This window comes from Hylobates moloch, unplaced genomic scaffold, assembly GCF_009828535.3.
Source record: "Hylobates moloch isolate HMO894 unplaced genomic scaffold, HMol_V3 SCAFFOLD_1, whole genome shotgun sequence".
NCBI lineage: Eukaryota > Metazoa > Chordata > Mammalia > Primates > Hylobatidae > Hylobates > Hylobates moloch.
Genome location: NW_026652276.1, coordinates 233,101,631 through 233,127,699, shown reverse-complemented (window position 1 = coordinate 233,127,699; position 26,069 = coordinate 233,101,631). Strand labels below are relative to the sequence as shown.

The 26,069-nt window shown below is 41.0% G+C and overlaps 1 protein-coding gene across 4 annotated transcripts in view; it reads right to left on the bottom strand.

Annotated features, from left to right (window-relative positions):
- ACTR3B (actin related protein 3B) overlaps positions 1-26,069 on the bottom strand; it is a 1,022,089-nt gene that overhangs the window by 990,808 nt on the left and 5,212 nt on the right. For 2 of the 4 annotated variants that reach the window (XM_032762294.2, XM_058428310.1), the window contains exon 2: positions 7,722-7,777. The exons of 1 other annotated variant lie outside the window; for it this stretch is intronic. In XM_032762294.2, the coding sequence (XP_032618185.1) occupies positions 7,722-7,777 (56 nt within the window). Of the gene's footprint in view, positions 1-5,389; positions 5,490-7,721; positions 7,778-26,069 lie in introns of those variants that run through there. One more of the 4 variants, XM_058428308.1, reaches the window with a different exon arrangement.

The window sequence follows — 26,069 nt, the reverse complement described above, 5'->3', positions numbered from 1 at the left end:
GCAACACAGTGAAACCCTGTCTCTATTAAAATTACAAAAATCAGCCGGGCATGGTGGCACATGTCTGTAATCCCAGCTACTTGGGAGGCTGAGGCAGAATTGCTTGAACCCAGGAGGCGAAGGTTGCAGTAAGCCGAGATCATGCCACTGTACTCCAGCCTGGGTGACAGAGCAAGACTCTGTCTCAAAAAAAAAAAAAAAAAAAAAAGAATAGTTCTTTTTTTTTTAATAAACTCTGCAGTTAAAAAAAAATTTGTTTGAGTATAGGATTATAGGATGTGGGTAACCAAGAAAAGACATGACTACTTTCCTAAATGCCAAAAAAGTCACCTGAGGGCAATCTAAGGAAGGTTATCAAGCAGAGCGTATCTAAGGACTTAAGACGCAGATACTTCAGAACATTTGCTACAACAGTTGAGAGACACAACAATAGTAATTTTTTTAATCCAGTATATTTCTCAAAAGACTGTTATATATTTTTACTAAAGCTTGAAGGAATAAACAATTCCTATGTCATGCAAACTGTTCCAGAGAATAAAAAAAGAAAGCTAACAGACTCATTTTATGAAGCCCATATAATCCTGATACACAACCAGACAAAAACAAGAAATCAAAATTACAGTCCAATCTCATTTTTGAATATTGATGCAAAGTTCTCAAATAAATATTGGCAATTACAGTTCAGCATGTACTTCATATTTCATAGCCAAGCAGGATTTACCCCAAAAATGAAATAATTCTTCAAGCTGGACACAGTGGCTCACTCCTGTAATCCCAGTGCTCTGGGAGGCTGAGGTAGGAGGATCACTTGAGGCCAGGAGTTTGAGACCAGCCTGGGCAACAAAGAGAGACCCCCATCTCTACAAGAAGAAAAAAAAGAAAAGAAATAACTGTTCAATATTTGAAAATGTATTAAAGTAACTCCTCCTATTAAGAGTAGGTGGGGTGGCTCACACCTATAATTTCAGCACTTTGAGAGACCAAGGTGGGAGGATTACGTGAGCCCAGAAGTTCGATACCAGGACAGGCAATATAATGAGACCCCATCTCTATGAAAAATTTAAAAATTAGCCAGACATGATGGCTCCCATGTGTGGTCCCAGCTTCTTGGGAGGCTGAGGTGGGAGGATCTCTTGAACCTGGAAAGTCAAGGCTGCCGTTGAGTCATGATCATGCCACTACACTCCAGCCTTAAAGTACAGTGTCTCAAAAAAAAAGAGAGCACAAATGTCCAAAACCATATGATCATCTCAATAACAGAAAAGCCTTGACTAAATGTCAATACTCACTGTCATTCATGATTTTTTTAATTAAAAAAAAAAACTCTTGAATTAAACTAGGACTAGAAGAGCACTGTTTTAATCTGAAAAAGCATTTCCACAAAAACCTACAGTAATCACTAGTAGAGTACTATAATAAAATCTCATTCTCTTTAAAGTCAGAAAGTCAAAAAAGCACCTGCTGTCTCCAGTTCTGATCACTATTTTAATAGAAGTTCTAGCCAACACAGCAAGACCGAGAAAAGAAACACGAAGTGTTAGAATTGGAAGAGACAAAATAACCACTATTTGAAGGCAATACAATAGTCTGCATAGAAAACTTTAAAGAATCTGCAGACCATTAAGTAAGAGAGGTCAATAAAGGTTGCTGGATTAAAAAAAAATCTTACAAACCTCAGTAACACTCCCATATGCTGGCAATAATGAATTACAAAATATAATTTTTTAAATATTTTGACGACAGCAACAAAAACATAACGGTATCTAAAAATAAAGCTAGCAAAAACTATGTAAGAGTTGTTTTGGGGTTTCTGCTTGTTTTGAGACAAGGTCTCACTATGTCACCCAGGCAGGAGTGTAGTGGCGCATTCACAATTCACTGCGGCCTCTATCTCCTGGGCTCAAGCAATCATCCCACCTCAGCCTCCCAAGTAGCTGGGACCACAGGTGAGTGTCACTACAGGAGCTAATTTATTTTTATTTGTGGTAGAGACAGGGTCTCACTATGCTGCCAAGGCTGGCCTCAAACTCCTGGGCTCAAGCAATCCTCCCACCTCGGCCTACCAAAGTGCTGCAATTACAGGTATAAGCCACTGTCCAGCCCTCTGTGTATGAGTGTAAGGGCTTTTTTGTTGTTGTTGTTTTGAGACAGCGTCTGGCTCTGTCGCCCAGGCTGGAGTGCAGTGGTGCGATCTCAGCTCACTGCAACCTCCACCTCCCAGGCTCAAGCAATTCTCACGCCTCAGCCTTCCAAGTAGCTGGGATTACAGGTGTGAGCCACCACATTTGGCTAATTTTTGTATTTTTTTAGTAGACACAAGGTTTCACCATGTTGGCTGGGCTGGTCTCTAACTCCTGGCCTCAAGTGATCCGCCCATCTTAGCCCTCCCAAAGTGCTGGGATTACAGGTGTGAACCACTGCGCCTGGCCTGTAAGAGCTTTTTAAAGAATACTTTAAGGCCGGGCGCAGTGGCTCACTCCTGTAATCCCAGCACGCTGGGAAGCTGAGGTAGGCGAATCACAAGGTCAGGAGCACAAGACCAGTCTGGCCAACAGAGTGAAACCCCGTCTCTATTAAAAATACAAAAATTAGCTGGGCATGGTGGCATGCACCTGTATAGTCCCAGCTACTTGGGAGGCTGAGGCAGGAAAATCGCTTGAACCCGAGAGGTGGGTATTGCAGTGAGCTGAGACTGTGCCACTGCACCCCAGCCTAGGCAACAGAGCAAGACTCCGTCTCAAAAAACAAAAAATACTTTAGAACATTAGAACATTACTGAAAAACACAAGAGACATGAATAAACGATGAAACACATATACCATCTTCAAGGATAGGAATACTCAATTCCTATCCATGAAAGTCAAATTTGATGTCAAATTTTTCCCCAATTAATCTATAAATAATAATCAAGGCCAGGCACAGTGGCTCACACCTGTAATTCCAGCACTTTGGGAGGCCAAGGTAGGAGGATCATGAGGTCAGGAGTTCCAGACCAGCCTGGCCAACATGGTGAAACCCCATCTCTACTAAAAATACAAAAATTAGCTCAACATGGTGGTGGGCGCCTGTAACCCCAGCTACTCGGGAGGCTGAAGCAGGAGAATCATTTGAACCTGGGAGGCGGAGGTTGCAATGAGCCGAGATCACACCACTGCACTCCAGCCTGGGCAACAAGAGAGAAACTTCATCTCAAAAAAATAAAAATAATAATAATCGAAGCCTCATTATAATTTTCATGGAACTTAAGCTGATTCTAAAAGGTACACTAAAGAGTAAGAGCCAAAGCTATTCTGAGAAAAAAAATGAGTAGGAATCGAACCCACTAGATTAAAACATGATAAAGTAATAGTGTTTAACACTGTGAGTATGGAATATATGGAACACAGACAAATACATCAATGAAACAAAGACACCAAAAATATTTCCAAGCATAAATGGTATTCAATATGATCAAAGAGGTATGCCAAATGGGAATGCACTCTTTAATAAATAGTGTTGGGACAACTAGCCTTCCACATGGAAAACAAAATTACCTATCTCCTTCACACCACACTCACAAGTTAACTTAAAATTTTCTTAGAAAAAATATAGAAAGTCTTTATGAGTTTGGAGTAGAAATGCATTTTTTAAACAGAAACAAATTATAAAAGAAAAAGACTGAAAAGTATTACTATATCAAAATTTTAAATTTCTAGATGATAAAAGATAATTTTTTTAAATGTCATAGAATAAAAAAGTATCTGCAAAAAATTCATATTTAACCTCTACAAAGAGTTCCTATAATTCCATTTAAAAATGCAATAGAAAAATGGGCAAAGATATGAACAGGCAATGAAAGGTGCTCAACCTTACCAGTAATCTGAGAAATAGAAATTTTTTGAATGAGCCATCGTTTTACATTCATTAGACTGACCAAAATGTAAGTCACACAATACCAATTATCAACAATGTACGAAACAGAAACTCTCACACACTGCTGATGGGATATCCATCAGGACAGCCTCCTGGAGGAGCAATGTGGCAATACCTAATAAGGTGTTGCCTAAGGATGAATGGGTGTACACTCTGTGACAAAACAATTCAATTTCTGATTATTTCCTCTCAGGAAATTAGCAGATATGCATAAGAAGATTTTTACTGCACCATTTTATATAAGAGAGAACTGTGAAAAATGCCCAAAAGGAAAACGTTGTTGTATATTCATGTTAGAATTCTGATGTAGATCTGTATGTATCAGCACAGATACATGATAAAAACATAATATTGAGGGTTTTTCTTTTTAAAGACCATGCAGAAAGTTAGTTACAGTGTGATACCATATTGGAAATGTTTGAACTCACAAAACAACGTATCTTTGTACATGTAATATATGGATAAAAATGGAGTAGAAACACAACCAGAAAATATCCACCAGAGGAAAGAAAGAGGGAAAGAAGAGGGGGCTGATACTCAACCTATAATGTGTTATTTATTCATTTACTCTGACACAGAGATGAAATATGCGGTAATGCTGACATGTTCATTCTTGGTGGTGAGTCCATGGGTTTTCTGTGTGTGAGTTTGTTTTTTGAGACAGAGCCTCACTCTGTCCCCCAGGCTGGAGTGCAGAGGTGCAATTTTGGCTCACTGCAACCCCCACCTCCCGGGTTCAAGTGAGTCTCCTGCCTCAGCCTCCGAGTAGCTGGGATTACAGGCGCCCGCCACCATGCCAGGTTAATTTTTGTATTTTTAGTAGAGACAGGGTGTCGCCATTTCAGCCAGGCTGGTCTCAAATCCCTGACCTCAGGTGATTCGCCCACCTTGGCCTCTGAAAGTGTTAGGATTACAGGCGTGAGCCACTGCGCCCCGCCCATTGTTGTATTTTCTATCTGCAGTCTAACTCTTCCGTGGGCCTTAAACCTCTTCACACCTAAACTCTTCCAATATTGAATGTCTAAAATGTGCACCCTTTTTCTCAGCCCCTCGCTGCTCCTCCTCCAGCCTCTTTCTACACCACACATTCTCTGATCACCATACATTCTCTGCCTGAAGCTGTGGCAGGACCACCAATATCCTCCAACCACTTAAGAAAAAAAAGTAGGGAAAAACTTTCTTCAAGCAACCAAGCAAATTCTGCACAGAAGCTCCAACAAACCAGACATAAGCAGAGCTGCCCCTGGAGGCAGGGACGGGGCTTGAGGATTCTCTAGTCCAGTGGGCCAGGCCCCAGAGAGAAGCCTCGAAAACAGTCTGAAAATTCCTGGTATGCAAAATAAAAACAGAATTCCTTAAGAGGACACTTGCAAGTCCCTTGCCACCCAGCCCTTCTCCACAGGTCGTCTCCACCTCCTGGCGCTCTCCCCACCACCCCACCGCACCCCTGCTTCTCCACACCCTCACAGCGCCTCACCTCCATGCCACGCAGAGAAAGTCTTGCTCCAGCACTCACCACACATCCACACACTTGCACAAAATGGTTCCACTCCCAGCCCCAAGACACACAGCAGGCCAACTGTCCACAGGGACCCAGGCCCTCACTTCCACATCTCAGTATCCTCACTCTGCCCGAACATCTTCTAACCTTGACTCCTGGGGCCTATCTCTCGCAACAAACTCAGCCCAACAATGTAACTGTTCTTTTACTCCCACCTCTTTGACATTTGTATTATCCTCCCAGCTTCTGTGACTGCTAAGGTTCTGATAGCTGCAGTCTGAGAGCTCTCCTGCTTTTTGACAGTGAATGAAATCCTGATAATAACTGTCTTCGCTTCCCGTCTCTATTAATGATGACAGGTTAAATGGGGCAGCCAACTGAATGCTACCGACAGCTTTAAATGGCAGCACACTAAAGCAAAAGGTGCAAGGTCAGCCTTTTATAGCTGTTGCACTTAACAAGGTTAAAATCTCATCTTCTGCTTTGAAAAGTCAGGGAGTTCAATTTATCAACTCAGCATGGAATGATCGGGTTCTGGGGCATTCACATTAATGAAATTCACAAAAGACTGATTCATCCTACAGAACGCCAGTTGTCATGGACTGAACCATGTCCCCACAGAATTCACTACGCTGAAGCCCTAACCCTCAATGTGACTGCATTTGGAGACGAAACTTTTAGGGAGGTGGTTAGGGTAAACGTGGGGTCCCCGTCAATAAGAGTGGTGGCCTTATAAGAAGAGAAAGAGACACCAGCGAGGTCCCCAGCAACCCCACACACTGACACAGAGATGAGACCATGGGAGGACACAGACAGAAGGCAGCCCTTGCAGGCCGTGGAGAGAGGCCTCACCAGAAACCAACCCTGACAGCACCTTGATCTTGGACTTCCAACCTCCAGACTATGATAACATTAATTTCCCCAGTCTTTAGTATTTTGTTATGGCAGCCCAAGCACACTAAGACACTCATTTATGAATTCAAAATGAGGACACAGCAGACGAATCATGCCTGTCATCAGGATAACCCATTCATGGCAGCAGAGCGTTTAGATCTAGAAAATCACATTCATGGCCAGTTTTTCAGCAAGCAAGGAACTGGAATGAAGTTACTTAAATGTTCTCAAAGAATCTGGAGTCCACTTTCTAGTGATGTGAATACCCACATTCACCAAATACAGCTTTAGCCCTCCCCTGAATAAACACTAATCAAGCACCTTCTCTCCAGCTGTTTTTTCCCTGTCCCCGTTCTCCAATGTTTACAAAGCCTGTTATTACAACATCGTGGCCCCCTAAAAACTTACAATTTCTAAAATCAAAACTTATCATAGCTACATGTAGAGAACAGAGTTTCACTTACTCTTGATTAATACATCCTACTCTTTAGCAAACTGTTTCCAAATAATAACCTGAACTATAGATAGTTCCAGAGAATCCTATCCTTTTTTTTTTTTTTTTTTTTTTTGAGACGGAGTTTCACTCTTGTCACTCAGGATGGAGTGCAGTGGCACGATCCTGGCTCACTGCAACTCCACCCCCTGGGTTCAAGTGATTCTCCTGCCTCAGCCTCCCAAGTAGCTGGGATTACAGGTGCCTGCCACCACACCCAACTACTTTTTGTATTTTTGATAGAGACGGGGTTCCAACATGTTGGCCAGGCTGGTCTCGAACTCCTGACCTCAGGTGATCCACCCACCTCAGCCTCCCCAAGTGCTGGGATTACAGGCGTGAGCCACCACACCCAGCTGAGAATCCTATCCTTTAACAACTGACTAACCTCGGGAAGACTCCTACAGGAAATAGTGAGTAGAACGGCCCATGCCAAACTGCAAGGACACTTCTGTTAAACTTATTCTCCACTGATTAAAACTTAAACAAAAACAGAATACTACTAAACACAACAAAAACAGTCATCAGGCCTATCATTTCCACCAAAAAAAAAATCTTTCAATAGAGTGAATAGTGTAGTACAAGAGATATTCAGTCCATTCAGTTACTAAGCTAACAGACTGTATATACTTAAAATTACAAATTAACCTTAAAGACCAGATATACTTTTTCTAGGCAGTTCAGGCATTTATAATCGAATAAGTGGACCCTGCTGACCACGCAAGCTGAGATTCCAACGACAGTGACAAGGGGTTTTATCAGAATGGAACAGAAGGACTATAAAGTTGTGGGGTAACCAGAATAGTCTTCTAAAAGAAGATGGTAAGTACATTAATATACCTTGAAAAACAGAATCAGAACACTTAGAACAATTCTGAGAAACACAAACCTTTATAAACCCAAGGATAGAGCTTTACTTACATGAAGGAATAATGAACTGGGGCTCAGTGTTGCCTGCGTAGCCAAGCTTGGTATACCTAAAAGCACAAAGTCATCAACACATGTTTAGATAATAATACTCTCGTCTATATTGGATTAATGTCTTTTATTATAAGCTCTCCAAGTCCTAAAATAGCAAGCCTCAGAATACTCCTTGAAATTAAAAAAAAAAAAAAAAACTTGTGATCACTGAGAATCAAACACTAATTTCAAAGAAAGCAGTTTTGCAACAACTTAAAATATTATGCTTGTTTCTAGTAAAAAAAAGAAACACATATATACTAACATATAAATTACATTTATGCATCCCTAATAACTTTAAAAGTGCTTTTATACTCTATCTTTACAAAAATCCTGTGAAGAAAGTAGAAATTATCCCTGTTTTGCAAATGAGAAAAGGGAGGCACTGAGAAGTTGATTAAACTGCCCACATTAGTGAACTGCAGAAAAAGAACTCCAATCTACATATGCAGGCTAATTCCAACGCTGGCTCTCTAAGAAGTATACTTACTTCCTAGAACTTTTATACAAACTTCCTGAACTTTGCGGGGTGGGGGGCGGTGGTTAGAAAATGATTATATAATTTTCTTAAAATGTCATGGCATATGTCTAAGAAACAGCTACTGCCGTCTCCTGAGATTCATCTGACAAGAGCATCTCTTTATCATCTCATTTCAGAAGGAGCCCATTTTCTGTCAAGACACTGCATGATAGATTCCAAAAGTCTTAACTAAAACAAATGCCAAAATACTACTGTCTGTTCCAAAAGCATTTGCTAATCTCCTAAATATAAAAGGGGGGGTGGTGGAAAAAAAAAACCACCACTCAGAACCATCTGCTGGAAATAAAGTTGAAAAGCGGTAAGTAAATTGAGAAGACTCATCATCACTTCCTTTCTTATTAGGACTACTGTAATTAACAGTAACGTCTGGACAACCAAGCCGTCATTCTGTAATAATGCTTATTATTATTATTTCAACACTGCTAATACTAGCAGTGTTGAAACTAACCTTATTCATTCAATTTTAAAAATTATTTCAAGATGCTTGATATTAAATTTTTGATCTGGTAATATTTCTAAATTCTAATAAATTAATTTTTCAATTTTTAAATATAGTTTGCCATATGCTAATTTTACTATTTTTGAACACATAGTGAATGGATAAGGTCTGGGGAGACCAAAAAAAAAAAGTCAGCTCCCCTCAAATCACACATTGCTGCTCAACTTCCACAGGATCTGAGGTCTTCGTGCCACAGGAGCCAGGACAATGCCAAGTCCTGAGACTCCTCAGGCCCTACAAGGAGCTTCTGGAGGCAAGACCCATGTGAAGCCCTCTCCAGCTCCACAACTCAAGAGCTGGAAACAGAGTACAAGGCCAAGTGGACCTACAACAACTCCACTCCAGGGTTCCACTTACAAGGTAGAATTCAGAGCCAACCAAGAGCCAACCCAGGATGGAGGCGACAGAGAGCCTGACCTTTAGAATTCCAGATCCTTCCCAATTTTAACATATTTCTGGAATTATATTCCAGAAAATAAATATAAATAAGTGAATCATTAACCCAAGGCTAAAGATGCCTATGGAATCCAACAAGCAGACCAGAAATCACTAAAATCACCAAATCTGTGTCCTTAACAAGCTACATCAGCTACTTCCCACAAAAATGATGCACCTCATGCTTAAATAAATCCACCTTCCCACACTGTTAGACTATGAGTTCCACACACTGCCCAGAACAGGGTCCCTTTCTCATGGTTACATCTACACCCCCGGCACAGTGCCTGGCACATGGCAAATACTCCAGAAATAACTGCTGAATGTATTCTCACCAGTTGTGAAAAAGGTAATCACTGTCAAACTGCTAGGGGAAGGACCAATATTTGCAAGAGGGATGCTGAAAGTCAGAAAAAGAATCTGATGGAACCAGAAAAAAAATCACAGACATCATCTCCTACAATCTCCTACTTAAAGAGGAGCAGTGGCCTATGTGTAATGGGTTTCAGAAAAAAAAAAAAAAAACACTGAAACGAATATGGTAAAACTTTAACATTGATTAAAATTAGGTGCTAAGTTTCATTCAGGCTATTACATCATCTTCATATTTTGGGTATACTATACTGGTTAAGATCATGCACTTTGGCACCACACTGAGTTCAAATCCCAGCCCCGCTATTTGCCAAATGTGTATCTCTGGGCAAGTTACCTTAGCTATGTGTATGTCAGTTACTGTAAAATGGGGATAACAGACTGAGGCAAGAGGACCCCTTAAGCCCAGGAGTTCGAGGCTGCAGTGAACTATGACTGCACCACTGCCCTGCAGCCTGGGTGACAGAGCAAGACCCTGTCTCAAAAAAAAAAAAAAAATCTGAAAAGTTTTTTTAAAAAACTAAAAAGCAATGTGTTCTGTGTCCCAAGTGATAGCATTCATTCTTTCCACTGTGCACCATGGACAGTTTAATTTGTATAGTGGTGAGAATGAAATGTATGAAACAAATGGTAAATCTAGTAGATACTTGATAGGCCTTCAACAACTATGCCTCATTTCCATCCCAAAGTTTTGTACCCTGAAATTATAACTATGGCCCACAGCAGGAAAAGGTCAGACTACAAAAACAGACTTGAGCACTGTTAGGCCCACAGCTCTAAAATTCAACTAAACACTGATGATACGACTCAGCAACAGCTGCTGGAATGTTCAGATTCTGAAGCCACAACATTCTTTTAGACAGTATAGTCTTGGAAGGAGGCCTCTGTCAAAGTCACACAGATACCTTAAGTATCAATGACATTAAGCCAACAATGATTTTCATGACTGAGACAAACTAACATGAAGATGTATTAATTTTTTTTTTTTTTTTGAGATGGAGTTTCGTTCGCTCTTTCGACCAGGCTGGAGTGCAGTGGCGCGATCTCGGCTCACTGCAACCTCCGCCTTTCTGTTTCAAGCAATTCTCCTGCCTCAGCCTCCTCAGTAGCTGGAATTACAGGCGCCTGCCATCACACCCGGCTAATTTTTGTATTTTTAGTAGAGATGGGGTTTCAACATGTTGGCCAGGCTGGTCTCGAACTCCTGACCTTGTGATCTGCCTGCCTCGGCCTTCCAAAGTGCTGGGATTACAAGCGTGAGCCACCGCGCCTGGCCCTAATATTATTCTTATGTGTTAACAACTTACTATGAGATCCTTACCCTCCTAGCAGAACTGACGTTATTTTTAAAAACACTGGCAAAAGCACAAATTCTTCCGATCACTTTATTCTAATGTAATATCTTTCCATTTTCCTGGGCTATTCCTTATATATTAATAGTATCAAATACTCTTGAAGTTTTGTTACTTTGAAGAATCATAATGTAACAAACATCAAACAAAATTTAAGAGATTCAAATTTAAAATTTTAATAAAATCTGCACCAACATAGGCTCATCCATTACTAACTTCAATGACAATCTATTAAATATAACTCGGTAGATGTCATCTAAAAAGTATGCATCCTCAAATTCTTTCCCAGGAGGAGAACTCAGTGCTAGATTGGCCTGCCCCATTAGAGATGATAACATCACAGCTCAGTGCCATGAAGAGCAGGACTAAAAAAGCAAAAGCAAAACACAATTATTAAATATGGCAAGTGCTCAAGACACCATTTACCAAAAAAAGAAACGTTCCCTATTTCAACCAGTTTACTAGCTAGTAACAATGTAGCAGGCACTGTACCAGTCACTGAGCCGTACTCAGACTGAGGATAGGGGAGGCGGGTGGACATGGCCCAGGTCCTCAAAGTGTTCCTCAAAATGTTTACCTATTAGATACAGGACTTCAGACTGAGTTTTCCAGTTGTAGCATGGCTTACTTTACCTGGAAGGCAAGTTTAAGATCTGGGTAGGCATCAAGAAAGAATAAGCCACATGTGGCTGACCAGATCACCTGGGAAACTCCTGAAACAGATTCCCAGGGGCTGTGCAAGATTCACTAAATGGGAATCTCCAGAGAAGGCTGGGCATCTGTGTTCTTAACACCCCTCGCTCACCTGCATGGTTCTGGTGGTCAACCAACTTAGAACTCACTGACCTCAACTACGCCACATGAAGTCACCTTTAGCATTTTTATATAATGCAAGCTCCCCAATCTCACTGTCACATTATACCAAAACCTCCTTCCACCCACCACATTTAGCAAGATATATCTATAATACTGAAGTTTAACACTGGTCAGAAATTCAGAAGAAAGAACTCGTATGTCCTTTTTTTTTTTTTTTTTTTTTTGGGGGGGGGGGAAACACAGTCTCACTCTGTCACCCAGGCTGGAGTACAGTGGTGTGATCACAGCTCACTGCAACCTCAACCTCCTGGGCTCAAGTGATCCTCCCACTTCAGCCTCCCAAGTAGCTGGGACCACAGGCACATGCCATCATACCCGGCTAAGTTTTTTTTATTTTTTTGTAGAGAGGGGTCTTCCTATGTTGCCCAGATTGGTCTCAAACTCTTGGGCTCAAGGGATCCTCCCACCTTGGCCTCCCAAAGTGCTAGGATTATAGGTGTGAGCCACCAAGCCCAGCTACCAAATGTAGCAATTTTGTCTTATTATTTAAAACACTGTGTGTTTAGGTACTCTATGAAAAAAACAATGTAGGAAATGCTTTTCAATTCAAACTATGCAATTAAGAAGTAGTGAAAAAAGGCCAGGCATGGTGGCTCACGCCTGTAATCCCAGCACTTTGGCAGTCTGAGGCGTTGGATCACCTGAGCTCAGGAGTTCAAGACCACCCTGGGCAACATGGTAAAACCCCATCTCTATACTAAAATACAAAAAATTAGCTGGGCATGGTGGCACGTGCCTGTAGTCCCAGCTACTCAGGAGGCTGAGGCACAAGAATCGCTTGAGCCCTGGCGCCACTGTACTCCAACCTGGGCAACAGAGTGAGACTCTACCTCAAAAAAAAAAAAAAAACAGAAGTAGTTAAAAAAAAGGAAATCTAGGCTCAATCCAGGAAAGTAAAAAACTTAAGCTAAAAAGGGAAAGATTCCTTAGGAAGAGATGATGGGGGAAAAAAAAAATCTCAAACCAAAATAAAATGAAACACTAGAAGAACCCTTATTGAAGCCAGAATTAAGCCAAGGAGATCTACTATCATAATTCTGATTTTACACTGTTTAGGAAGAACTAGATATTACAAATCAAAAAGAACAGAGTAAAGGAAAGGATTTTGGGAAGAAGAGGAAATTAAAATTTAACTTTTTTTTTTTTTTTTTTTTTTGAGACAGAGTCTTGCTCTGTCACCCAGGCTGGAGTGCAGTGGCACAATCTCGGCTCACTGCAACCTCCACCTCCCATGTTTGAGCGATTCTCCTGCCTCAGCCTCTTGAGTAGCTGGGACTACAGGCATGCACCACGAAGCCCGGCTAATTTTTGTATTTTTAGTAAAAACAGGGTTTCACCATGTTGGCCAGGCTGGTCTCGAACTCCTGGCCTCAGGCAATCCACCTAGGCCTCCCAAAGTGCTAGGATTACAGGCGTGAGCCACCACACCCAGCAAATTTCATTCTTTATAGATGATAACTGTATACCTTGAATAACTAAGGAAATTAAGTGAAAAACTAAAAGCAATAAGGGAATTCAAAAAGATGACCAGTTACTAAATGAACAGACAAAAATCAACAGCTTCCCTGTCTAATAATAAGAACATATAATGGATGAAAACATCCCACTCAGAATGGCAACAGCAACAGAATATTACCCTTAAGAATACACTACATAACTACATGAATAAGCTATTACTCCTACTCTTAAAAATAATACTGCTCTTTAAATAAACTCTCTACATACAAGCAGACAAGTAGAGACATACCTTAATCTTACACAGGTAGGGTCTGTTTTGTTTTGGGTTTTTTTTTTGTTTTTTTTTTTCTGGTCAAGTGGTTCAGGATGAGGAAGAGTCAGTATTTTTAAAAGAAATATTGAGTATCACTAAATCTACCTACAAATTTAATGCAAAGCCATTCAAAACTGGTGCCAATACTGAAGGTGGCGGTAAATTATACGCAGGTGATAGTAAAGGGTTAAAGAGCCATTATAAAGGGTCACATTAGCTATCAAAAATTTTAATGCATATACCCTATTAGCCAAACAGTGCCTTTCTAGGAACTTACCCCACGTAAGTATTTTTACATGTATGCAAAGATACACACACAAAAAAACGTTCAGTGAAGCACTATAATAGCAAAACCACCACCAGAACCTGGAAACACTCAAAATAGAGGATATATTAAATAAATTATATTACATCCATTCAATAAAATTCTATACAACCATCAAAAATGAAGATATACAGTTACTGCCATAAACGGATGTATAATATAGCTTGAAAGTGCTTGAAAACAGTATATATTTATAATGTGAGGCCGGCCAGCTTAACAGGGACACAATGCTAGGTTCAAATCCCAGCACCAGCTATGTGATTTCAGGCAAGTAAATTAATCCCTTCATTCCTTGGTTTCTTCACCTCTAAAACCTGGGTAATAAATAATCCCTACCTCAGTGTTAAATGTTGCCATTTTTGGATAATATTTCCTAATTCAAAAGAAGTAGGATTTCATTGTGCAGTGATTTATTTACTTATTACTGAATATTATTTTTTGTATACTAGTGATCTTTATTTCTCTCATGAATTGTCCTTAGATAACTTTTCTACTGGAGCTTTAGTGCTTCTTATCAATTTGTGTGAATGCTTATATACTGAGGATATTTGTGCTTGCTCATTACATTGCTAATTTTTCCCAGCTTGTTGTTTACCTTGTTATACCTTTTCTGAAATATAAGTATTTAAACAGTCTAGGTGATCAAATCTACCACTTATTTTCCTGAATAATTTCCTTCATTATGTTTCTACTTTGAAGGTCCCTCTATATGCTAAAATTTCATCTCATTTCTCTTCCACTGTTATATATATATATTTTATCCCAAATGGGAAGAACTACAGTAATCCAATTTTCCCAAACATATGTATATAAGCATTCAAGACCATCAACTTTACATTAAAAGCCCTTGGTTTTTTTAACACTACCTTCCAAAAGCTAGCATGATGGAGGTAGGCATTACTCTCAAAAATACATAAACTATACTTAGAGATTGCCAGCCATGTTGTCAAACTCATACCACCTTCCATGAGTCCCTTAACTTGTCTGAGACCTTTTCTCGTACAGAAATCAGGAAAGACAGAAGAGGAAGCTATGGAAGCAGACCCAATCAATAGCTGCATAAAGCACTACCAATAGTTACGCCTCTGCCTTTTAAGCAAAGAATATGTTATAGCTCAAAATTCAAAGCAATATAAAAAGGTATCCCTTAAGAAGTCTTACAATACTCCATTTCTGCCTTCTATCCACCTTCTATCCCTGTGTATCTTTCCAATGCTTCTCTCTGTACATATATTATTATTTGCCCCAAACGTTTTTTTTGTTTTTTTTTTTTGAGATGGAGTTTCACTCTTGTTGCCCAGGCTGGAGTGCAATGGCGTGATCTCGGCTCACTGCAACCTCCGCCTCCTGGGTTCAAGCGATTCTCCTGCCTCAGCCTCTTGAGTAGCTGGGATTACAGGCAAGTGCCACCACGCCCAGCTAATTTTGTATTTTCAGTAGAGACAGGGTTTCTCCATGTTGGTCAGGCTGGTCTCGAACTCCTGACCTTAGGTGATCCGCCCGCCTCAGCCTCCCAAAGTGCTGGGATTACAGGCCGAGCTAACATGCCCGGCCTGCCCCAAACATTTTAAACAGTCCTTGCACGAAGACTCTTTCACTTTACTTGTTAAATGCTCCTATCTTTTGACAGCAGTAATATGTACTTTTCAGTTCTGCAAAGTCAGGAAAATTCACCTATTGTTGACTTAACATATTTATATATAATTGAAACTCCTCTTCCAACCATGTGTCTTAAGCAGAAGGTAATGACCCTAAGGTCAATTAATTTATGTTTGAAAGTAGAAATGTTACATCTTAAAACAGTGTTTTACAGCATTTTTTTTTTTTTTCTGAGACAGGGTCTCATTCTGTCACCCAGGCTGGAGTGCAGTGGTGCAATCATAGCTCACTGCAGCCTTGACCTCCTGGCCTCAAGCAATCATCTGCCTCAACTTCCTGAATGGCCGAGACTATAGGTGCACACCACCACGCCTGGCTAGTGTTCTCAAACTGTGTCCTGTGAGAAGTTCTTTTGAGACCCCTGGTGAGGTCCAGTCTCAAACCCCAAACTTCAATCAGAATAGCTCTACTCCCTCCTAAGATTTTTCACAGTTTAAATATGGTTTTGATAAAAGTAAAATTGTCCCCAGACCCTAACAATAGTTTTAAAGCAACGCACAATCTCCATATTGTGCAATGTAAATTACATGACCTATTTTTTTAATGCTCCTTGGCTTGCTGCATAGAAAAGCATAGTCTCTAGAGAACGAAGAATTCAACATATAAAGTTCAAACTTAAATATTTTATCCAAATCCAGTATCTTTGCCTGTCCTTAAATTTTCTATTTCTCCTTCTGAGTACTTTTTTTTCTCTCTGTTACTTCGTATATATAAGATCACAAAGCATACTGCCCTTTTGTGGATTCTGAACATTATTATAAGGTAAACTCTGACTTCCAGTTAAAGTGTTTTAAAAGTGTTTTGTTTAAATGATGGACTAAACATATTATCTAATTTCACTCTTTCCCAAAGCCCCACTAAAACCAAAGCAAAAAAAAAAATTGTAAGCAATTATTTTAAAAACTAAAAAAAAAAAAATTTTAGGCCAGGCACAGTGGCTCACGCCTGTAATCCCAACACTTTGGGAGGCCGAGGTGGGCAGATCACCTGAGGTTGGGAGTTCAAGACCAGCCTGGACACCAGGGGAAACCCCATCTCTACTAAAAATACAAAACTAGTCGGGTGTGGTGGTGCCTGCCTGTAATACCAGCTACTCGGGAGGCTGAGGCAGGAGAATCGCTTGAACCCAGGAGGCGGAGGTTGCAGTGAGTTGAGATCATGCCATTGGACTCCAGCCTGGGCAACAAGAACAAAACTCCATCTCAAAAAAAAAAAAAAAAAAAATGTTTAAAGCAATATTAAACCATGAGGATGTGGAGAAAAGAAAAGGTGACAACAGCAAGAATTAAACCATGAGGATGTGGAGAAAAGAAAAGGTGACAACAGCAAGATTTTGGCCCTGAAAAGCTGAGGACCCACAGTACCTGACTTTAGAGATACAAGAAAAACAGCAGTGGCAAGAGCTAAGAACGAGCCCAACATACTCCCTAGATCCTTAAAGGCTGTGGAACTGGTTGGTGCCCAGGTACCTATGGGACTGGAATCGGAGGACTGAGGAGCAAGTGCGTACAGCCCAAAATACTCAGGCCATGGTGAGACCCTCTGCTGCCCCACACTGCTAGGCACTTGCTCCTCCCTGGCTTCAGCCTTCTCTAGAAGTTTTCTGGAATGTGTAAAGCAAAGGTTCTCTGCACTCACAGTTAACTGGCAGGGTCAGAGTACAATGATAAAATCAAACATTTTTAAATAAACCAAAAAATAACAATTAAACCCTTGTTTCATTTAGTTTTTTTTGTTTTGCAATCAAATAATACTCATGCTTTCTTTTACTGTGCATTTGTTTGGCTTATTTTTGAACCACCCTTTTTTTTTTTTTTTTGAGACAGAGTCTCACTCTGTTGCCCAGGCTGGAGTGCAGTATCATGATCTCCACTCACTGCAACCTCCACCTCCCGGGTTCAAGCAATTCTCCTGCCTCAGCCTCCTGAGTAGCTGGTGTTAAAGGCATCCACCATCATGCCCAGCTAATTTTTGTATTTTTAGTAGAGATGGGGTTTCGCCATGTCGGCCAGGCTGGTCTCGAACTCTGACCTCAAGTGATCCACCCACCTCGGCCTCTCAAAGTGCTGGAATTACAGGCGTGAGCCACCGCGTCCGGCCCCTTTTACTTTCTTTTTTGAATTTTTTTCCATCATTTTACTTTCTGAATGACTGACTTATATGTAACTACCAGAGTTTTCGTTTAGTACAGAAAGTGAATTTAGCTGAGTCCATGCCAGGTGAGGTTGTCTCATGTGCAACAGTCTTACTCTTGTTTTAACTTCTGTACTATTCCTTGTTGTTGCCTGTTTCCTTTTATTCCGTAATCTATTTTATTTGGTTGCTTTTCTTCCTCTCAATTTTACTTTTACATTTCAAAGGTATACAAAGTCTGTTTTTAGTATAATAGCCTTCTCAATTTATCAATTTCAAAAAAATCAAACAGTACTCCTTAACTACATATTCTGAAAGATACGACAATTAGCACAGTGGTATCTCCCACTCCCCAGCCCAATCCTAACCTAATCCCCCATGATATTGTTGACTTTCAGGAAATTTTGCTATGGCATGTTATCACTGTGTTGACATTTTTAAGATTGAGTCGGTATTTATTCAATTTTTTTTGCCTTCTGGCTTATTTCTCCAAGAAAGATTATTCAATTATTGAAGCTGGTATCTTCATACTTCAACCTCTCTATTTCTGGAGCCCTCACTGATTCATCTTTCAGTTGGCTGGGTTATATCTGCAAGTAGATTTTTCAGTGAGGTTTATGAATGCCATTAATTCCTGAGCTTTTGCCCATTTGCAAATGTCTTATTATGCTGTATTTTTTTTTCTTTTTTTTTTTGAGACGGAGTCTCGCTCTGTTGCCCAGGCTGGAGTGCAGTGGCGCGATCTCGGCTCACTGCAAGCTCCGCCTCCCGGGTTCCCGCCATTCTCCTGCCTCAGCCTCTCCGGGTAGCTGGGACTACAGGCGCCCGCCACCACGCCCGGCTAATTTTTTTGTATTTTTAGTAGAGACAGGGTTTCACCGTGGTCTCGATCTGCTGACCTCGTGATCCGCCCGCCTCGGCCTCCCAAAGTGCTGGGATTACAAGCGTGAGCCACCGCGCCCGGCCATTATGCTGCATTTTAATGACATTTCAATCCAATCACATTGTCTTCCTTCTTATCCTAACTCCCCTACTCTTGTTTTTTCCTTTTGAGCCAGAGTCTCGCTTTGTCACCCAGGCTGGAGTGCAGTGGCACAATCACAACTCACTGTAAGCTCAAACTCTTAGATTCACACCATCCTCCCACCTCTGCCTCCCAGGTTACTGACACTAAAGGCACACATCATCACACATGGCTTTTTCTTTTGGGGGACAGGGGGATAGAGACAGGGTCTTGCTACGTTCCCCAGGCTGGTCTCCAACTCCTGGGCTCAAGCAATCCTCCTGCCTTGGCCTCCCAAAGTGCTGGGATTACAGGCATGAGCCACTGTGCCCAGCCCCCCTATATTCTTAAGCATTGCTTCATCACCTTTTGGCACATTACACTGTTGAAAACCCCAAGACTAAGGTGATTTTATTTTTCCCATTATAGGTGGCCTGTTTGCTTTTTTCCTGCTTAAATATGTGTAGTATTCTTTTATCTTTCAGGGGTTTGTTTTGTTTTGTTTTGTTTTTGAGATGGAGTTTCACTCTCGTTGCCCAGGCTGGAGTGCAATGGCGCGATCTTGGCTCATCTCAACCTCTGCCTCCCAGGTTCAAGCAATTCTCCTGCCTCAGCTTCCCGAGTAGCTGGATTTACAGGCACGCACCACCACACCTGGCTAATTTTGTATTTTTAGTAGAGATGGGGTTTCTCCATGGTGGTCAGGCTGGTCTGACCTCAGGTGATCTGCCCACCTCGGCTTCCCAAAGTGCTGGGATTATAGGCACGAGCCACAGTGCCCGGCCTATCTTTCAGGTTTTATAAATTAAGCAGGATACACTTCCATTTTAATGACTCAGTGAATTTTTTCCAGTTCACAGTGAGTCCTTACATTAATATTATATGATCTTTCATTATATTCCAGGAAAACTTTGTCTTTTATTTATTAATGTTACATCTGTTCTCTTCATCAGGAACACCAGCTCTGACTACAATAGATCCCATCTGGACTCTTCTCCCACAGTTTCCATCTTCTCTCTAATCACCATGACCTCTTTGTTCTTTCCTACCGTGGTCTACATAATTTCAGGAAGTTGATCCTGCCATCAGTGATTTCAGAACCACTGGTACTACCTCATGCAACCTCCAACATGCTTTTCATTCCTCAAATGATTTTAGTTTTCTATTTCTTTCCTTATGGATGTCAGCTGACCTCCACGTCCTCCTTTTAGCTTTCTTTAATCTTTTAAAATTACTTCTTTGTTCTTTTGTTTTATTGAGCTCATGTTGTCTAAATTTAAGAGCAAAGTGTCTTTATCTAAAATTCCATTCTAGCCAGACACAGTGGCTCACACCAGTAATCCCAGCACTTTGGGAGGCTGAGGCAGGCAGATCACCTGAAGTCAGGAGTTCAAGACCAGCCCGGCCAACATGGTGAAACCCCGTTTCTACTAAAAATACAAAAATTAGCCAGGCATGGTATTAGGCACCTGTAATCCTAGCTACTCGGGAGGCTGAGGCAGGAGAATGGTTTGAACCCAGGAGGCAGAGGTTGCAGTAAGCCGAGATTAAGCCACTGCACTCCAGCCTGGGGGACAGAGTGAGACTCTGTCTCAAAAAATGAAAAAGAAAAAAATAAAATTCCATTCTAATTACTGAAGTACTCTTTCCAAAGTATACTTTTTCATCTGTTTTTGCTTGTTATGTTTCCTTCCTTATTTTCTGTGCACAGCCCCATGATGGGTCCTTTCTGCTTCACACTCAGCTTTGAATGGGTGCAGGTCTCCCTGGACCTGCTTGCTCAACAACAACTCTTCACCCTGCTTACAATGACACTAAATACAATGTCTTGAAATCTCTGCGTAGTCCTCTGGTTGTTTAGAAGAAGAACTGGCTGAGCAGTGAGCAATCAGAGCCTGAACTTGGGTATACTTTCCCACTAATTCTACTAAATCCTTTGTTCTGGGCATATATATAATTCCAAAGTTCATTGTGGAGGACAGGCGGGTTTAAGGGGAAATGCCTTATCTTAGATATTAGCAATTCCTGATCAGATATAAGCTGGTCATCCTCACATATTTTCTCCTTTAATGAAACAAAGTCAAAGAACATAATGACACCATTACTACATGATCCCTCTTTCAGCCCAGCACGCCCTGCTACATTTTAGGATGGAAAGGAGCTGCTGCCAGAATATGCTTCTTTGGCAATGGTCTATTCATCCATCAGCTCCTAGCTCTGCTGTAAGGACTGTGAGTAGTACCTTCAGAAACGTATGCTTAAGACACCTGCAACCAGCCAGAGATGGGCGGGGATGCCACATCTCAGTATTCTCCTGCAAATGGATCCACACTTCAGTGGAAATTTCATAAAATGTGATAGGAATTTTAGCTGTTTTCTTCTCTATTTTTGGTTAGTTTTGTTCATTTTTAGGAGATTCCAGGAAGTAGTGTTACATGAATGTATATTTATAGCACCATATGCCCAATAAACTATTAAAGAATCTTTTAGTACGAAAAGGATATAAGACATATGGTAAAATCAATGCTACAGAGAACTTTTCCTAAATGAAGCTTTTATGGCAGTTGTAAGGGAAAGAGTATAGTAACTTATGGCTCCGTCCTCTGTCAATACAGGTCCAATGCAACATGAAAAGAATGCACATAAAATATAATAAACTTGTTGACTACTAATAATTTTTATTAATTAGAAGTAAAAGGCTTTTTTTTTTTTTACAAATCAGATGCTAAAGGGAGAAAGGGCGAGGCGAAGAAGAGATGCAAGCTAATTTTATAATTACTCATAGTTGGGAGCCAACAGAAAACAGCCACAAATAAAAGGACTATATACAGTGATAACCATCAGACAAAAATAGTCTGCCCTAAAGTGCATCAAAAAAGATATAAATCAAATAAAATGGATTACATGGCAAAAGATTATGTTTAAATACATATATATGTTAATACTGCAAAACTGAGGCCAAATATATCAATCATATCAATATATATAAATATGCTTAAATCACCTATCTATGAGTATAAATGAGCTCAAGTCATCCAATAAAAGGCAACATTTTCACACTGACTAAAAAGCAAAACAATATTTTGGGTACAGACAATTCAGAAAGAATAATAAAAGGATGGACATATTATATATATATATCAGATAAACACAAGGAGAAGCAAGCAGGGATCACACATCTTAATATCTGACAAAGTAGAACTCGGCTGAGAAAACAATTAGAAGGCTACTTGATATGCTAAATCGACAACTCTAGTGAAGAGACAAGTTATTTCTATCTAGATAACCAATATGGCAGCAACAACTTTCATAAAGCAGAACCCACAGAAAATGCAAGGAGACCTTAACAGGTGACTAATAATAGCAGGCCTTAGTATGCCATTCTCAGTCCATGACAGACTAGGCACACACACACAAAAATGTGAGCCCAGGCATGGTGGCTCACCCCTGTAATCCCAGCACTTTGGGAGACAGAGGCGGGTGGATCACCTGAGGTCAGGAGTTCGAGACCAGCCTGGCCAACATGGCGAAACCCCATCTCTACTAAAAACACAAAAATTAGCCAGGCATGGTGGCGGGTGCCTATAATCCCAGCTCCTGGGGAGGCTGAGGCAAAGAACTGCCTGAACCCAGGAGGTGGAGGTTGCAGTGAGCCAACATCACGCCACTGCACTCCAGCCTGTACAACAGAGGGAGACTCGGTCTCAATTAAAAAAAAAAAAAAAATTGGAAGCTCTAAATAACATCATTAATAAGGTAGTTCATATAGATATATTAAACTCAGAACTCATAAAGATTATATCTCCTAGCCAGGTGTGGTGGCTCATGCCTGTAATCCCAGCACTTTGAGGGGCCAAGGTGGGTGGATCACCTGAGGTCAGGAGTTCGAGACCAGCCTGGCCAACATGGTGAAACCCCGTCTCTACTAAATATAAAAAATTAGCTAGGCGTGATGGCGGGCGCCTGTAATTGCAGCTACTTGAGAGGCTGAGGCAGGAGAATTGCTTGAATCCAGGAGGTGGAGGTTGCAGTGAGCCGAGATCGCTCCATTGCACTCCAGCCTGGGCAACAAGAGTGAAACTCTGACTCAAAAAAATGAATACAAAGAACATTCGCAAACCCTCTTAGACCACAATAAGTAAAAAAAAAAAAAAAAGAAAACACCAGAACTATCCCACTAAAATCAGGGATAAAATAATAATGCCCACTAACTCCACTCTGATTTAAATTAATATTGTTTGGGAGGTAATGGCCTCTGCACTGTGTCAATAAAAAAGCAGTTAAGAGTCCCCAAAAATGGAAAGGAAGAGGTAAAACAATCTCTTTTGCCAATGACAGATTTTGGTTTTTATTTTTGAGACAGCATCTGGCTCTGTTGCCCAGGCTGGAGTATAGTGGCTCAATCTCAGCTCACTGCAACCTCCGCCTCCCAGGTTCAAACAAGTCTCCTGCCTCAACCTCCCAAGTAGCTGGGATTACAGGCGTGTGCCACCACGCCCAGCTCATTTTTTTTGTATTTTTAGAAGAGACAGGGTTTTGCCATGTTGGCCAAGCTGGTCTCAAATTCCTGGCCTCAAGTGATCCTTCGGCCTCCCAAAGTGCTTGCAATTACAGGTGTGAGCCACTGCACCTGGCCCAATGACAAGTTTTTATATCTGAAAATCCCTAGGAATCAAGGGAAAAATTTATACAAATAATGTGAGCATTCTGTAAAGCAGCAGGTTATAAAATAAGTAACTACCATGAAAAACCACCATGTAATCTAGGAATGAAAAAACTAACAATCTTCATATATTCAAGAAAAACAGGATAAAATGAAAGAGAAGGCACCATTTAGGATAGCAAAAAAAAATCAAATACATAGATATAAATAAAGTTGACAAGAAATCTACCTGCAGAAACACCACAATATTCCTAAAAGACACAAAATAGACTTGAACTAATGGAGAGATAAACCATGTTCTTTGATGGGAAGACTCAGTATTATAAAGATGATGCTGCTCATTAAATTAATTTTTAAGTTTAATAAAAATGCCATCAGGCTTTCTCTCCCGGAACAAGAGAAGCTGATTACAAAGATCACTTGGAGGAACAACAATCAAAAATATATGGGAAAGCCCTAAAAAAGAATTAGATGGGCAGGGGAAGCCGGCACCATTAGAAATGAAATCATTCTAAAGAGCCTAATTAAAACTGTGTGGTGCTGCTATTATGAATAGACAAATAGCCTAACACAATACAAAATCCAGAAAGAAACACAATTGCATAGACAAACGCAGCACATGATAAAGGCAGCATCTCCAGTCATTGGGTTTTTTCCATAAATTATGTTGAGATAAACAGGACAGCCATAGCCACACACACACAAAAATGGATCCGACTGGGACCATTCTTCATACCTTATCTCAGGATAAATTCCAAATGAATTAGAGATTTAAATGAAAAAAATGAACCCATTAAAACAAAAAAAAAAAACCTACCAGCTGGGCACAGTGGCTCACATCTATAATCCCAGAACTTCAGGAGGCCGAGGCAGGTGGATCACCTGAGGTCAGCAGTTCGAGATCAGCCTGACCAATATGGTGAAACCCCCTTCTCTACTAAAAATCCAAAAATTAGCCCGATGTGGTGGCATGCACCTGTAGTCCCAGCTACTCAGGAGGCTGCAGCGGGAGAATCGCTTGAACCCGGGAGGTGGAGGTTGCAGTGAGTGGAGACTGTGCCACTGCACTCTAGCGTGGGCAACAGAGTGAGACTCTGTCTCAAAAAAACAGAAAAGAAAAAGAAGAAAAGAAACCACCATGTAATCTGGGAATGAAAAAAACCTTTCTTAACTATGACTCAAAATCTAGAAACAATAAAGATGAATAAATCCGATTGCCTAAAGAAAACAAACTTTGCATGGTAAAAGAAAAATGATAAATAGGGGAAATATATTTGCAACATATATCATTAAGGGTTAATATTCCCTAAGTGCAGAAGAAAGTTAATGAGCCTGAGACTGCTTGTCTCTTAGAAAGTCCTGCTTGGAGGAATGGCCTTTAATTGGTATCTAGGATCTTGGAGTTCGGGCGTTCCCACAATTCCCTAAATGCTAAAAGTAGTTCACTGCTCCTAGGGTGGCAAACAATGTGGTTTATGCCAATGCCTTGCTTTCTTTCTGGGACTCTGGAATTTTGGCATGTGCTATGCACAGGGTGCCTGCATGACAAGTCCCCAATGAAAACCTTGGGCCCTGAGTCTCTGCGGAGCTTCCCTGGTACGGAGCATTGCACACGTGTTGTCACAGCCTGATGCTGGAGGAATTAACTGCATCCTGCATGGCTGCACTGGGTGAAGACTCGGGAAGCTTGCCCCGGTTTCCTCTAGGCTCCACCCCATGTCTTTTCCCTTGGCTGTTTTTGCTTTGTACATTCTCACTGTAGTCCTGATTCCTCCTAGCAAATCACTGGAACTGGAAGTTGGTCTGCGGAACCCCAACAGACTCTAATACATGAAGAGCTTCTAAAATTAAAGAAGCAAAAGACCAAAACCCCAGAGAAAAGTTAGAGAAATGAAGAGACAGAAAAAAATAAATGCGAAGATTATCATAATCATGAAAGTGGGTTGTTAAAATAAGAAGTTCAGCCTTCTCTCGTGCTCACAATCTCACCCACTCTTGCCCTTCCTTCTTCCGCCATGGGATGACACAGCACGCAGGGCCTCATTAGATGCTGGCACCATGCTCTAAGACTCTGCAGCCTCCAGAACTGTGAGCCAAATAAACTTTTTTTTTTTCTTTTTTTAAGGTGTGCACTTTTACTGAACTGGTCTCAAGTCAGTGTACAGGTATGCCCCGGCTGCCTCTACACTTCCACCCACTCCCAGGGAGACCAAAAGCCTTCATACATCTCAAGGTAGGGACAAAAATGGGGACCATGTTGGCTGATTATTCAAAATAAAACAAAAAGTATTAAGGTGAAGATTTTTTTTAAATGTTGCATTACATAATTTACATGAAAGCAATCCTGTAACCTCCCCTTTGTGGACTCAGGAGAGAACTGGGCCATTCTCCTGAGAGAGAAGTGGGGTGGCTTTTGGGAGGGCAAGGGACTTCCTATAACAATGCATCTCACAATATGTGGAATGACTACTTAAAAAAAAAAAAAAAAAAAAAGGCTGGGCGCGGTGGCTCACGCTTGTAATCCCAGCACTTTGGGAGGCCGAGGCGGGCAGATCACGAGGTCAGGAGATCGAGACCACGGTGAAACCCCGTCTCTACCAAAAATACAAAAAATTAGCCGGGCGTGGTGGCGGGCGCCTGTAGTCCCAGCTACTCGGAGAGGCTGAGGCAGGAGAATGGC